General features: G+C 40.8%; 1 protein-coding gene across 1 annotated transcript; it reads right to left on the reverse strand.

The window, feature by feature from the left end:
- Window positions 1–955: 955 nt before the first annotated feature.
- LOC113445513 (keratin, type II cytoskeletal cochleal-like) lies at window positions 956–14,260 on the reverse strand. The gene is made up of 9 exons (XM_026714725.2): window positions 13,676–14,260; window positions 10,736–10,947; window positions 9,034–9,094; window positions 8,038–8,133; window positions 6,490–6,654; window positions 6,244–6,369; window positions 4,019–4,239; window positions 3,533–3,561; window positions 956–3,405 (listed from the first exon to the last, which is right to left on the reverse strand). The coding sequence occupies exons 1-9, from the start codon at window positions 14,258–14,260 to the stop codon at window positions 2,975–2,977; spliced, it is 1,926 nt and encodes a 641-aa protein (XP_026570510.1). The 3' UTR covers window positions 956–2,974.
- Window positions 14,261–14,693: the final 433 nt, after the last annotated feature.

Genomic DNA, 14,693 nt, shown 5'->3' on the forward strand with positions numbered 1-14,693 from the left:
GCACAACATTAAAAAAACCCACCAATTTCAACCTGAGGTGCGGAAACACACTGTGCCACGCGAATCAGCTGAGCTGAAAAAGACGGAAATATAGGACAGGATAGGGCGGGGGCAGGTGAGTGGGGCCAGCTAATCGTCGGAACTATTGGTTCACTAGAACTGGTCTGAACTGGCAGCATTCCACCACTGGAAGAGGGGAGGGGTCAATTTATTTTTCATAGGACCTGAAGGCAGGATAAGAAATGTCTTGAAAGTGAGAATAATGAATCGTCTGCTTTCTGGAGTTGTGGCTGCTCCATCATTGGAGGTTTTCCAGAAAAGATTGGACAGCCATTTGTCTGGGATGCAATAAGGACTTCTGCCATGGGCAGGGAATTGGACTATCTCTCAGGCCTCTTCCAGCTCTATGGTTGTATGATTCATTTTTCATTAGTATGAATTTGGTTTATGTTTTACCTGGATGCACCCTCTTCACAATTTTTCACATGGGAAACTGCAGTATGGTGTGTGTGTGTGTGTGTGTGTGTGTGTGTGTGTGTATCTCTGTGCATGCGGGTGCGCGCACACACACACACACATGGTGCCTCTTCCCACAGTTTTATGAGGTACAAATTGCTTCAAAGCATTTTCCAAAGCATGTATTTTGCCTGCACACCAAGCATTCATTGATATTGATTAATGTGAATGATCTCAGTGCCATTTCCCATTTCTAAAAAAAAAAAAAGCTGAACTTTATTCACAAATGCAATACAAGCAGAGGTGTACAAAAACTTTCAACAATGCCATATGGCAAGCGAATGGGGCTTCTGATAGGAAAGTCTTTTGAATTCTTCTGTTATTTACTCTGTTTTGACCTTGATCCAATATCCGCTGCCAATCATAAATGCTTATAAGAAAATCTTGAAGCCAGAAAGTGTATTTGGTTCAGAAAAGCAAGAATAATTTATTTATTTATTTATTTATTATTGTGGATAAACAGAGCACAGAATTCATTACTGAAGGAACTAAGGCTGATTCTCAAGCAAAGAGCAGCACTTGTCTTCCTCTTCTCAACATGTAATACAGATTATGACCCATTTTGGCTGGTTCAGATTGTGACAGAATAGTCCCTTTTAAATGCAGGCCAGCTCTAGCTTGCATGCAACAGAAAAGGGCGGGGGACACATTTTTACATGTAAACTCTTCAACCCATCCCCCCCCAAAAAAAATTTCTGCACCATGATTTAATCAATGCATCGCTGTGTTAATGTATATTACTAACTAATACAGGAAAGGATAGGAAGTAGCCTGTGCAGAGGATATAAAGGCAGTTTGTAAATGGACAATAACAGCGTGAGGAAAAAGGGGTTGCTAATGCGATGCACACCTGTATCTCTCTTGAAACAAGAACAGATCCTTCTTTCTCCTGAGTAGTACCTTTAAAAGATATTGTTCCATCAGAGTAGCCATTCATAGAACCCAGCCTAGATCCTTAAAACCAACACTGTCACCTAAGCCTAAAAAGATGAATGGTTGCTCCAACACACAATTGATCCTTGCACTGTTTGTTTTCACAACAACCCACATTCTGTCTGCTTTCCCTTGAGTTCTTAACAGAATTCTGGCTCTGATTTTAGCATAGTAGCATAGTATCCAGGTGCATTTCTGCAGCCATTAAAACCCTATAGGATTGCTGCAGTGAAACCTTGCAAAACGTCCCAGAAATGATGGTTCATAAACTTTAAAACCTAACAACAAAGGATTTTTCATGCCAAGAAATTCAGCAAAGCTGCTTGTAGAATACATATTCTAACAATTATTTCCATCCAGTAGAAAAGCACTGTTTTGTTTCTGCTTCCCAAAAATAATAAAAAAAGAAACAGTTATCTTGAATTCTGTGGCCCCAAAACCTCAAGTGTTACTGTCACTTGCAAGTATTGTGTTTTGTGTGGAAAAGTGTAATTTATTCAGATTTAGTTAATTGGTCAGGGATCTAGCATTTAAATGTCTAATCAAATCTGAGAAGTATTGTACACATTCATTCCAAATGCAGGAAGTCATTTTCTGTCTTCACATTGTTCAAAGATGCCATCAGAGGTGGTTCATTTTAGACAGTCATTCTTGGACACTGCAGATTTTTACAGCTAAAGAACGAAATACTATTTGATTTGGAAAAATGGCATGAAACATGCAAGACAAAGAAAAGAGGAGGGGTTTTTTTTCCCAACAGTAATGGCAAGCAGATGAACAATAGCTGTGTGTTACATGTTCTCCCACAAGGATGGGATCAGAAATTTGAAGTGTAATTCAGATGTTATTTCTGTACTTTTTGTTGGCGTTCTCAATAACTATAAAAGTACCTACTGTGTTACAGCAGAAAGATGTAGCGTATAGTTCTGTTGAAAGGTCATATATTTGAAAGACCTAAACTGCTGCCTTGTGGGAATATCAAAGGAATATTGGACTTCTGTGCTAAGCTGCTGGTTTTCATTTGGGGGTCAGAGGAGTGATTAAATGAGGCTTCTTTATATAAATAGGGAATATTAGCGGAAAACACCTGCTGCTCTTGGATTAATCCTTTAAAATATCTGCTGAAGAACTTGGAAAGTTTGCAAAGTCTTCCGTTTCCTTCCCCATCCCTGTTTCTACCCATGTTTTCCCTAACATGGCCAACTGACTTCTTAGCATTGTAGATATACTTCACACACGCACATACACACACATACTCAATATTCAGGGTTCTGTGGAGTTTGCAAAAGAAAAGGAGGGGGGTACCAATGCAATTACTAATCCCATCGTCTGCAGTGACAGGAACAAAAGAGCTTCAAAAGCAAACTGGAAAAACAGTGAATGATTATTCTTACATGGGGAACTTACTGGAAAACTCCCCGCAGAAGTTTAGTGAAATTTTCCCTCCCTCGTTTAATTTTTAGAGTTTGTTACGGCTTTGCTCACAAAGAAGTGGAGAATGTTGAGATGCCATTTGTGCCAGGTTCTAATAATGACTGCTGTAATCATCCCCAGAGTATCCTCCACTGCTCTGGATGTTATAGCTGCCACTCACAGAGATCCCTCCGGAGCCACCTTTGCTACTAACCCCAGTGGTTGCGGAAATATGTGTGGTGTTTGTGCTGCTGTATCCTCTACTCTTAGAACTGTAACTTCCAGAACTTCCCACATTTGCCACATCAGAATTCTTAGAAGTAGATGGGACCACAGTAGAGCTACCACTTTGTCCAAACCCAGAGCTTATGGAGGATTTAGAAAGGCTGTCTCCACTCCTAGAGGTAAATGCAGGTTTGCTGCCATGATCTCCACTTCTAGAGCTGGATCTTCCACTGCTGTTGATGTTTCTTTGTCTCCTTCCAGTTGTCCCACCATAAGAACGTCCACCAGTTCCAGAGATGTTGGGGGAACCTACAACAGCTATAAGGAAAAAAAGGGGGTGAGGGGAAGCAATGTTGAATAACATTTTTTTTTAATCCAAGGATAGGAATCTAGGGCATCAGGCAATGTTCATAACAATACACATATACTTTTCAAAACTACTTACATATTTTAACAGGAAGAGCATTAGATATCCTGTGGAGAAAAGAGTATGAATAATTATTAATGTCCCAAGAAGCTAGCTCTGTATCCCAGATATCAGTACCCACAAAGGAGTTGGCTGATTGAGTTTCAAATGTTTACATATTTTCCCAGCTCATTTTTGAATTGTGATCCTTTAAGACAGCTGGTAGGTTCAAATGATGTATATTAGTGTATTTGTCCTGTGGTTTTTTTTTATCCCCTCTGACCACAATCTAGAACTTATTAAAAGTGAAAAGTTGGCCATAAACAGTGCAAAGCCACTTAAATAGCAGCTCTTTCTATACTTAAAGTATCATCTGATTCATTCAGTATTTTTTTATTACAGCATATTCATACTGTAGTTTTGAAACATGACCAGGTGACCTTCCCACAAGAACATTAACAATCTGTAGCTGTGTGGTTTGGTGTATTTCCCTCCCCCCCCCCATTTTTTTTTCAGCCCACTTACCTGTTCTCTTCTCCTTCCAGAAGTGACTTATACATCGCAATCTCAATATCCAGGGGAATCTTGAGATTCAGCAAGTTCTGGTAATCTCTCAGCAGGCGAGCTAGTTCGTCTTTTGAGCTCTGCAGATTGTTCTCCACCTCAGTTAGCTTTAACCTGGCATCTTTCAAAGCGCTCTCTCCCCGCTGCTCATTGTCAGCAATAGATGTCTGTAAGGCATCAATCTTGAAAAGAGCCAGACCAAAAAGACAAAAAAAAAGAATGAACTTGGGACAACTTGAGCTTCCTCAGCAGGTAGTGGAGAGGAGAGAAAGAGGGAATTAAACACAAAGGCACAAAATGACTGGGGTGTGTGTGTGGATAAGAAAGCATGGTCTTTTTTCTAAATCCATCAATCAGAGGTCTGAATTTCAATGATCCTTAATGTGCTATCAATTCTCCAGGGGATGAGGACAAAGTTGGTCTTTGGGTAGAACCCCAAAAAGAAAAGGACAGGATAACTCAAATGTGTTTCAAGTGAAATTTAATTATACATTTAATCTGCCGAGTCAACATATCATTTATCATTTGCCTTTTCTGCATATTAAAAATGATCATTCGGTTATATATTTTAGACGGACTCTGGGGAATCACATTTAACTATGATAGCCCCTAGGTTTTGCATCAAAATAGCTTCTAAATTCTTAATTGCTATAGCCATACCACCTGAACAAATCCAGTGTTGTCTGAACTTGGAAGCCAAGCAGGAACAAGCCTAAGTAAGACTTGATGGGAGATCTAATGAGATAACTAGTACTCAGGGATGGGATTCTACCAGTTCGTACCTATTCGCTAGAACCAGTTGTTAACATTCTAAGCAGTTCGGAGAACCGGTTGTTAGAAGAAATTACTGGCCTTATCCTGTAAGGAAGGCAGGAAGGAAACATTCTGGTGTTGCTTACAGAAACTGCCTAGACTAGACTTCCTGTCTCTGGAATTTCTCTGGAGTTTTTTTTCCCTCCTTTGCTGGTACTTTGCTTGTGTGGATTGACTATTCAAAGTTACAGTGGCACTGAAAAAAGTGACTTATGACCATTTTTCACACTTACAACTGTTGCAGCATCCCCACAGTCATGAAAGGCCAGGCGAGGAGATGCCTACCTCGATGTGAGTGATATTGAGTTGGCCACACCCAGGCAATAACATGACCACCAAGCCACGCCCAGCAACTAAGCCACACCGACAGAACTGTTTTTTTTTTTTATTTGAATCCCACCCCTGCCAATACTGTATACTTAATCTATAAAATTAACACTGCAAAAATACCTGGCTAAATTCCCATTTCCTTGTTCATCAGATTTCTACAGTATAGCTCCCTGTCCACAAGTGTGTCTCTGGATGACGTTCAGTAAAACTAACTAATTAAAACAATCATATAAGCAAGATCATAGCGGGAAGATGCGTAATGCAACCAAATTTGTGGCCTCCCTGTTACCAAGGGATCCCAAGGCCTGCTAAAAGGAGATTTCCAAATGTCGATAGGATTGGACTTAATATTTGAGGGAAATGGGCATTAAAAATATGAAATGCAAATACATACATGCATGCATGCAAACATAATCTCAACATGGGAGGGATGTTTCAGAGGGCAGGGGCCAGGGCAAAAACGGTTCATCCCCCAGGTCCCATCAGATGTAGCTCCTTAGCATATGGAATCTATAATATGCACCTCCTGCTAGACCTGATGGGAAGGATAGATGTAACTGGGGAGAGGCAGTCCTTCAAACAACTTGCCTTCCTGCCGTGCAGTGCTTTAAAGGTCAAAATCAGCGCCTTGAATTGGAACTGGAAAAAAACTGGCAATCAATATAGCTCATGTAGCAGGGACGTGTACCTTTCTAGGGGCACCCATAACTGCCTGTGCTGCCCACGCTGCTTCCTTCCTTTCTCAGGATCAGGATTTGATTATGTCCTTAGTTCTTATATACGTGCCCAATTCCAGATTTTAAATTGAAAAGAATCAAATGGTGTTTTTTTAAAAAAATATATATTTCAGGCATCTTTGTAAAATGTGCTTTGTTCCCTGTCCCATTTAGTGCAGAGGTGGGCAACGGATGATCCTTCAGATGTTGGACTTTTCTTGCCTTCACATCAAGCCTACTGATGGAAGATAGGTGGGAGATATGTGTACAATAGCATCTGGCAGAGCATATTTTTGCCTACTCCAGACTTAAATCAACTTCTTTTACCTGTTTTTTGGAACTTTCCACTTCACCTTTGCATCTCTGGATCAGACGGGTAAGCTCTTGGATTTCGTGACGGCTACTGCTGAGATTGCTGCAATAGTGTCCCCATGTGTTCTGTAGCTCTTTATACTGAAATACAGGAGAAGTCTTATTCCTTTATGTTTGTTGTGGCTTTGTAACTTTGGTTTCTACTAACATCAATAAAAACACTCATTTTCCTCTTGGGAAAATAAGTTAAGCCAAGCTTACCTTGTTTTCATACAGAGCATTGACCTCATCCTTGCTCCTCTGGGCAATTTCTTCATACTGAGATCTCACTGAGTGAATTATTCCCTCCATGTCAAGGGCTCGACTGTTGTCCATTGACACAACAACACTGGTTTCTGAATTTGCTTCCTGTAGGCTTTCTATTTCCTGTCAGGAAGAAGTTGCAAGAGATGCTGAAAGTACTTCTGAATAATGCAAGAAATTCCTATCCCAATAGAAGAAGACATGTTAGAAAGGTTTGCATCTTCTCCTTTGAGCAAATGGTCCATTTATCAATTATAGCATTTTCCTCATCATTTTAGCCCCTTCCCTGTACATCATCATTCCTAGCATTCATCATTCCTAGGAGGAGCTGGTTTGATTTGCAATACATGCAACCTACCTCAACAATAGTGACAGAAAAGTTTCAGGGACATTATCAGACTGTAAGATTTCTATAATTATATTATTGAACTTGGAAGAACAATTATCATGTTCAGAAACAATACCCAGGAGCCTCCCTGATTCTTTTAGAAAAGATCACCTGAGGTGATAACATCACTCTCATAATTATAGGGCCTGGTGGGCCTGGAAAGATTCCACCAAATTAGGACTCTATTCTGCTTTAGCTATCCTCTGATGCAGATATCTGTAAATTCTTGAACTGTATATATGAACTTGGTTAAAACCTTCCATTATTTGTGGTAGTCAATAATGATACTCCTACTTTAAATAGTCAGGGAACTCTTCAAGGGAATCCCCTGCAATGCATGCAATGGACCCACAAAACTAGGGCTGTCTTAACGCATGGGCCTGATGGGTCTTGCTCATCGGCCCACCAGCATAGGGGCCCCATACTAATCTGTGTAGGTTAACCCTTCAATGCACCTTGTATCATATAAATACAGCAACATGTTTATTACATATTACTGCATTTTTTAAATTAATACTATCATGCATTAATAGAAATTCACACTGATTTTTCCCCGTAGCTGATGAGATGAGTCTTCACATTATTCTGTTCAGTCCAATGAGTTAATAGATATATCTAATGACCCTAATGACATGATTATTGATTATATTTATACATTGTATATGAACACAGGGCTACGCATAAATTATTAGTGATTAAATCTGAGGTTCATTCACAACATTGAATATTTGTATGATAAACATTTAAGATCAAGATTTAAGTCCAATAAAATAAATATAAGTTTAATTTTATCGACCATTTACATTTTTATTCCTGTGAGTAGTTGCCGTAGGGCCCCCAGTATACTGCTTTGCTTGAGGCCCATAATGCTGTTAAGACGGCCCTGAACAAAACTAAGTGCTTTGTCTACCTTGGATTCTTCTACTACTAACTACCTGGGAGATGGTTTGATCTTTTCCACCTCTCTGCCCTGGGTTATGAAAAACAAATCAGATAATCCTCTTTCTTTTGGCCAGTTCCTGGTACAAAGTAAAATGAAAGAAAGTAACCCAAGGGAAGCAAAGATCATAAATCTTTTCATTGCAGAAGGAATAAACCACATATGTGGGAATCCTTACAGCTTCAAAGACACATTGGATGAAGTTGCGCTCCTGTCTCAGGGATTCCACTTTCACTTCTAAATCAACTTTGTTGCTATACCCAACATCAACATCCTGAAAAGCATGACAGAAAGTACATTTATCTTAACAGAACAAAACTTATTTTTCAAAACATTTTATTATGTGTCCCCTAAAGATCTTTTCCACATTCTTCACTCATGACGTTGACATGGTTGGTGATCAAATCAACATCATCATCATCATCATCATCATCATCATCGTCATTGTTATTGTTGCTGTTGCTGTTGTTGCTATTGTTGTTGTTGTTGTTGTTGTTGTTGTTGTTGTTGTTATTATTATTATTATTATTATTATTATTATTATTACAATAACTATTATTATTATTGTCCTATAGAGGATTTTTCCAAGTCTTGTCCTCTCTTAATATATTGGACAATTAGTCCCATTAAGCCTCTTAATCAGCATTGTCTAGGTGGTTTTCTCTTGCAGTAGACTAGCATTTCACTGATCAACTGTTTTATTGGAAATGCTTTTGTCAGCCTGGGACATATCCTTAGAAAAACAAGCCTGATTTCCAAGCAGTGAAAATTCGAACACCAGAAAAGGAGATTGGGCTGTCTGTCCTATCTCTCCTCTTCTAGTGATCTCTCAAAATCGACAAAATTGTCATCAACAAGGAACAGTAAGCTGGGATGATTAGGAAAGGAGCATGTCTCCCGATCTCCAGTCTATATGCTACCAGTGATTAATGACTGAAGACTACTGAAATGTATGCATGTTATGAAAGAATGAATGAAATCAATTTGCACCCTGTCTAAAAATGTTGCAAAGTGGCTCATATTGACCTTAGATAAATTTCACAGGCCTTTATTTTTATTGCAATAAACCTTCATCCTGACTGCTCCAGCATTACTGCTGCTCACAAGTCTGTACATATTGGGTGAGGGTTCTATCATTTTAATTATACTTTTTTGAGAACCAGGAATATCTAACCTTTTTTAGCAGCACAAAATTATTTTCTGCATCCAGCCGGTGGTTGATTTCTTTTTCATACCTTGAGATGGGGGGGAAGGGAAAAAGGAGATAGCTAAGAGCTTGAATAAACAAACATACACACAAGATGCACACAAATCAATTGAATTGCAAAATTTTGTGTGAGTGAATGTCAGGTTTGGGGCAGAGTGTGAGCTCAAAGCTTTTGCCTCATGACCCTTGATGGCTGGAACAGAATCAGGGGAGAGGTTTCATTGGCTGGATTAGGATCCTCTTGGCTGTTGTACAGATACTGAATTATCTCAAAGAATCTCAATTATCTCAAAAGGACAGACCTCAGCCAGCATTTGTCCATAATAACACTAGGTCTACAAACAGTTTCAGATTTGAAGAAGGAAGAGGAGATACTAGGACACACATGGCACGCTTTGGGAAAAGAAAGGTAGAACTTTGTTTCTCAAAAGCTGGGGATCTTGGTATGACCTTCAGCCAGTGCTCTATCCCAACCTTTTCTGTATGAAGGAGAGTGGTATAAAATGTGCAATAATTTTTAATGCTGCCCAGGTCTGCTCTACAGCTACATTTTAATCACTTTTTTGGTTGGTTAGACTAAGGCCGCGATGGCAAACCTATGGCACGCATGCCAGAGGTGGCACGCAGAGCCATTTGTGCTGGCACGCAAGCCACAGGCAAATTTACCTCACTGCACAAAGCTGATTTTCAGCTGGTTTGAGGCCTTTTCCGGCCTCCCAGGCTTGAGGAAAGCCTCTGCAGTTTAAAAAATAGGCCTGTTTCATTACTTCCTGTATTTCCAGAAATATCATAAGTGACAAAACAGGCCTATTTTTCAGGCTGCAGAGGCTTTCCTCAAGCTTGGGAGGCCCAAAATCAGCTGGGAGGGGCAGTGCAGATAAGTGGGCAGGGGATTGCGGGTGCATATGCAGGGAACGTGGGAGGGCGTGCGCATTGCCTTCTAGGTGCTGGCACACAAGTGTGGGTGTGCAAGTGCATGCACAATTTTTGGCACAGGAGCCCAAAAAGGTTAGCCACCACTGGACTAAGGTGTGCCTTTCACCCTAAGTTAATGGGACTTTGACAAAAATAAAAAATAAAAGCTAAGAGAATACATTTTATAACTAAATAAATAAATAAAGCCAACACAAATTTAACTTTGATTCCTTTCCTTTTAAATTAGCACTTAATTAAATTAACTTGATTAAGCACATTGGATATGATTGCTCCTCCCACTAGGTAGATATTAACATCTTCTGTCACATTAGCAATTATAAGCAGTTGGCAATTTGGGGAAGGAACCTGGGAACCACACTCAAGGTTTTGGAGAACGTACACATTGCTCTGGGCCCCAGGTTTTGGACTTCTGCTTTAAAGATATTAGATACAATGCAAGAGATAATAGCCAGTCTGCTATAATGGATAATTAATGAGGTCCCTCTCTCACCCACCCATGCCAGAAGAAGATCTATATTGAGTCAGGAACTCTGTTGCCCCACAGCTATCTAGAAAGGACAGAGCACACCTGACAATGGGTTAATGTGTCTATGCTTGCTACTATAGAACAAAACGCCAGATCTATATTGAAGAGAACCCAGTCCATTTTCAAGGATCCCCAACTACTTTTTGACATGGTTCGGCCTTGGGAAGCTTACCTTCTTCCCACCTGCTTCAACCTTTCACTGATTACCTGTTTTTGAATTCTTCAACCATATCCTGGAATTTTGACTGCTCCAATTGCAGCTGTTCCCGCTCATTCAGCAGCCGCTGCAGCTGCTGTTTCAAGGCTATGATGTAATTGTCAAAGAGGGGCTGAATGTTGGCCTTTTCCACAGGCTCCTGCTGCTGCAGGCAGTTCCATTTGGTTTCCAGAAGCTTATTCTGTTGCTCCAAGTACTTGACCTGTAATGAGGGACATGTCCAGATGCTCTTCTACTGTTTCAGACTATCAACAGATTCTTAGGATCTATTAGGAAGGTAAAGGAGCTACTTTTTTGATTGAAAGAAGGATTCTTCTTCCTCTTGTTACTGATGTTATTGTTTTGGGGAAAAAAATAAGCATCACCATTTCATGTCTGGGAAGATCTAGAGGACTGAAAAGGTCTATAAAAGAAAGAAAGAAGGGGCACACATCCAAATGTTTACATCACTGCTCTGAGCGTCAGTAATGCAAAGTCAACCGCTAAAAATATTCTCAGGTTCCTTGAGAATGATTGACTTAAAAGTTGCAGCAATGAATTAGAGAAGGGCAGAATTTCCAATGTGGCATTGGAAAAACACGGCAATTTGCAATACTCAGTGCTTCCAATGTCTTCCTCCCTAACTAGCATATATAGGATTCTAACAAAAGCTGGATTAGCTGTGGCTTTCTGTTGAACGCCTTTTATGGGTAGAAGTACTCTGGACTCTGTGTGTGTGTGAGAGAGACGATGGGTTCACTGTAATCCACACATAGACAAATGTTGCCCGAGGTAAGATAACTCCCCCAAAGATGTTGTAGAGCAGTTCCCAGTATAGCATTTGGTTAATCCATCCAAAAGCAGTTGAGAAAAACATCTTGATGGGACAAGGGGAAATACAGATAGTCCTCAATTTACAACCACAATTGAGTCCCAAATTCAGTGATGGTATTCTACCAGTTTGGCCCAGTTCTACCAAGCCAGTAGCAGTGGTGAACAGCAGAGACTGAACTGATTCTCTCCGCCTCTCTGCTATTGGGTCCACCCACTCACCTGGGCTCCCACACTCACCTTTATTCCCTGATTTTGAAGCGCAGCTGCTTTGCATGTCACAGCAGAGTGCTGCGTGGCAGCTGTTGAAGCAACAGGGAGAGTGCAGAATTGCAGGAGGTGAGTTGGAATGCCTCTGTGCCTGCGCAAAGTCCATGCTTGGCACGCACATGCTCACCAAAACAGTGGTAATATTTGAATCCCACCACTGCTCCTTGTTGTTAAGTAAGAAATTTCTTAAGTGAATTTGTTCACTTGATAAGTAAGAAATTTCTTAAGTGAATTTTGTCCCTTTTACGGTTTTTCTTGCTACATTTGTTAGTGGATCACTGCAGTTGTTCAATTAATAACATGGCTGTTAAGTGACTCTGGCTTCCTCGTTGACGTTGCCTGTCAGAAGATCACAAAAGCCGATTACATAACTCTGGACATTGCACCTGTTGTAAATGTGACTCAGTTGCCAAGCATCTGAACATAAATCATGTGGCCCAGGGGTGGGATTCAATTTTTTTAACAACTGGTTCTGTGGGCATGGCTTAGGTGGTGGGCATGGCTTGGTCATGTGAATTTGTTGGCATGGCTTGGTGGTCATGTTATTGGCTGGGTGTGGCCAACTCAACATCACTCACATCGAGGCACGCATCTCCTTGACTGGCCTCTCGTGACTGTGGGGATGCTGCAACAGTCGTAAGTGTGAAAAATGGTCATAAGTTACTTTTTTCAGTGCCATTGTAACTTTGAATGGTCACTCCACAAAAGCAAAGTACCAGCAAAGGAGGGGAAAAAAACCTCGAGAGAAGTTCCTGAGACAGGAAGTCTAGTCCTGCCAAGAATGTAATAAGGGTTAACGGAGAGGCAGTTTCTGTAAGCAACATCAGAATGTTTCCTTCCTGCCTTCCTTACAGAATTAGGCCAGTAATTTCTTCTAACAGCAGGTTCTCCAAACTGCTTAGAAGATTAACAACCGGTTCTAGCGAATAGGTGAGAACCTGTAGAATCCCACCCCTGATGTGGCCGTGAGGATACTACAGCAGTTGTGTGAAAAATGGTCATAAGTCACTTTTTCAGTGATGTTGTAACTTTAAACAGCCACTAAATGAACTATTGTAAGTCAAGGACTACCTGTGTGGCCACAATTTCAAATACATTTAATAATAAATACATTGAACCTCTCCAGATCTATGTATAAGAGACAGTTTGGTCTAATGGTTAAGGCACCAGGGTGGTAACCAGGAGATGGTGAATTCTAGCTGCACCTTAGGTGTGAAAGCAACTGGGTGACATTGGGTCAACCACTCTTTCAGAATTAGGAAGGAGGAAATGGCAATCTATTTCTGGAAAATCTCGACAAGAAAATTGGAGAGACTGGTTAAAGCTCTCAAAAAACTAACCCAAAGGCATACATAAAAAAATAATAATAATAATCCTCGAAAAATCCTATGTATGGGAGAACAGAACCATGCATCCAAAGCCATATGAATTTTCTCCCCCCAAAAGCTCATTGCTTTAATAAAGGATCTCTAACAAGTTGTCCATTGTTGTTTTTTCCATATACAGATTAGTCACAATTTGTGCAAGTTTTAATGATTTGATGCTAAATTTAGTGCAAATTGTAAATGGATTAGATTAATGTTGGGGCTAGTGCATGCGCAGTTGCCATTTTAATATTTGTGCATGCAAAATGGAGAAAAGGAAGGTGCCATTGAAGGAAAACAGCACAAGTTCCAAAAAGAAGAAGAATTTGGTATAATTGAATCATATGAATAAGGTCATAGCAACCCTCATCTGTATTCAGTACAAGTTTAGTCCACCTGGTATACAAAATGTTCTCTAATTAGAATGCCCAAAGAGAGCTTTGTGTCAGAACATTACAGTCCAGCCTTACCATTCACTCTTCTCACCTTATCAATGAAGGAGACAAACTTATTGTTCAGGGTTTTGATCTGCTCCCGCTCTTCCTCCTTCACTCGAGAAATCTCTGGATCAATCTGGATCCTAAGAGGCTGCAACAGGTTTGGGTTGATTCGGACTGTGTGGATGCCCCTCCCTTCACCAAAGCGGCCAAGGGATTTGTAGTTCACACCAAGACCACTTCTGCTGGCACCACCACCCAGACTTCGGGAGCTGAAGGTCTGCGGCCGACAGCATCTGCCAAAACTATTCCCGCCACCAAGACTCTGGCTGCTGAATGCTTCATGCCTGTGATGGTCGCTGCTTTGGTTGCCAGTTGCTCCAGCCTGGCTGTTGGTCCCTGCACTTCGACTGCTAAATCCCTCGTTCTTTGCAATTCCAGCACCAAAGCCCACCGGCCCAATGCTGTAGCCAAAAGGCGCAGCTCCATAGCCCAGCCCACTACTCAGGCTTGCTCCAGAGTATTTCCTGCTATGGAAGGAGGAGGACACACTGCTGCCTGCATGGAGCCCACCACTAGAGATATAATTCCGTCTCCCATTAAGGGATTTAGAGGTGTAGCATTGCCGGCTCATGATGGCTAAGGAAAAGGTAGAACCCAAGCAGTTGAAGCAAAGCTGAGCTGCCAACAGAGCTCCCAAAGAGGAAGAGAGAAGCTTAAAGAGAGAAGCAAAGTCTTGTCCTGCTCACATCAGGAATTACTCTTTATATACCTTCTGGGATCTGGGCTGGGTACAAAATAGCCATCAGGTTAGGAAGATTATGCTTCCTTTCCTTGGGAAGCATAAATAGTCAACATGCAGGCGCATTTTCTTTTTCCAATGTGCAAATGGAAAAAGACTTCAAAGAAAGCTAACGTGATGCGGATGAAATAATCTGAAATGGAAAAATCTTGCTTGGCTTGCTGGTGATGGTGAGTGACCTAATTAAACTGTTTTCCATATGACAATTAGACCTGAGTTAAATGATTTCAGAGAAGTCCTTTGCATTTTGCCTTCTGGAAACTTT

This window comes from Pseudonaja textilis, chromosome 2, assembly GCF_049901715.1.
Source record: "Pseudonaja textilis isolate UNSWEBS1 chromosome 2, rPseTex1.2, whole genome shotgun sequence".
Lineage (NCBI taxonomy): Eukaryota > Metazoa > Chordata > Lepidosauria > Squamata > Elapidae > Pseudonaja > Pseudonaja textilis.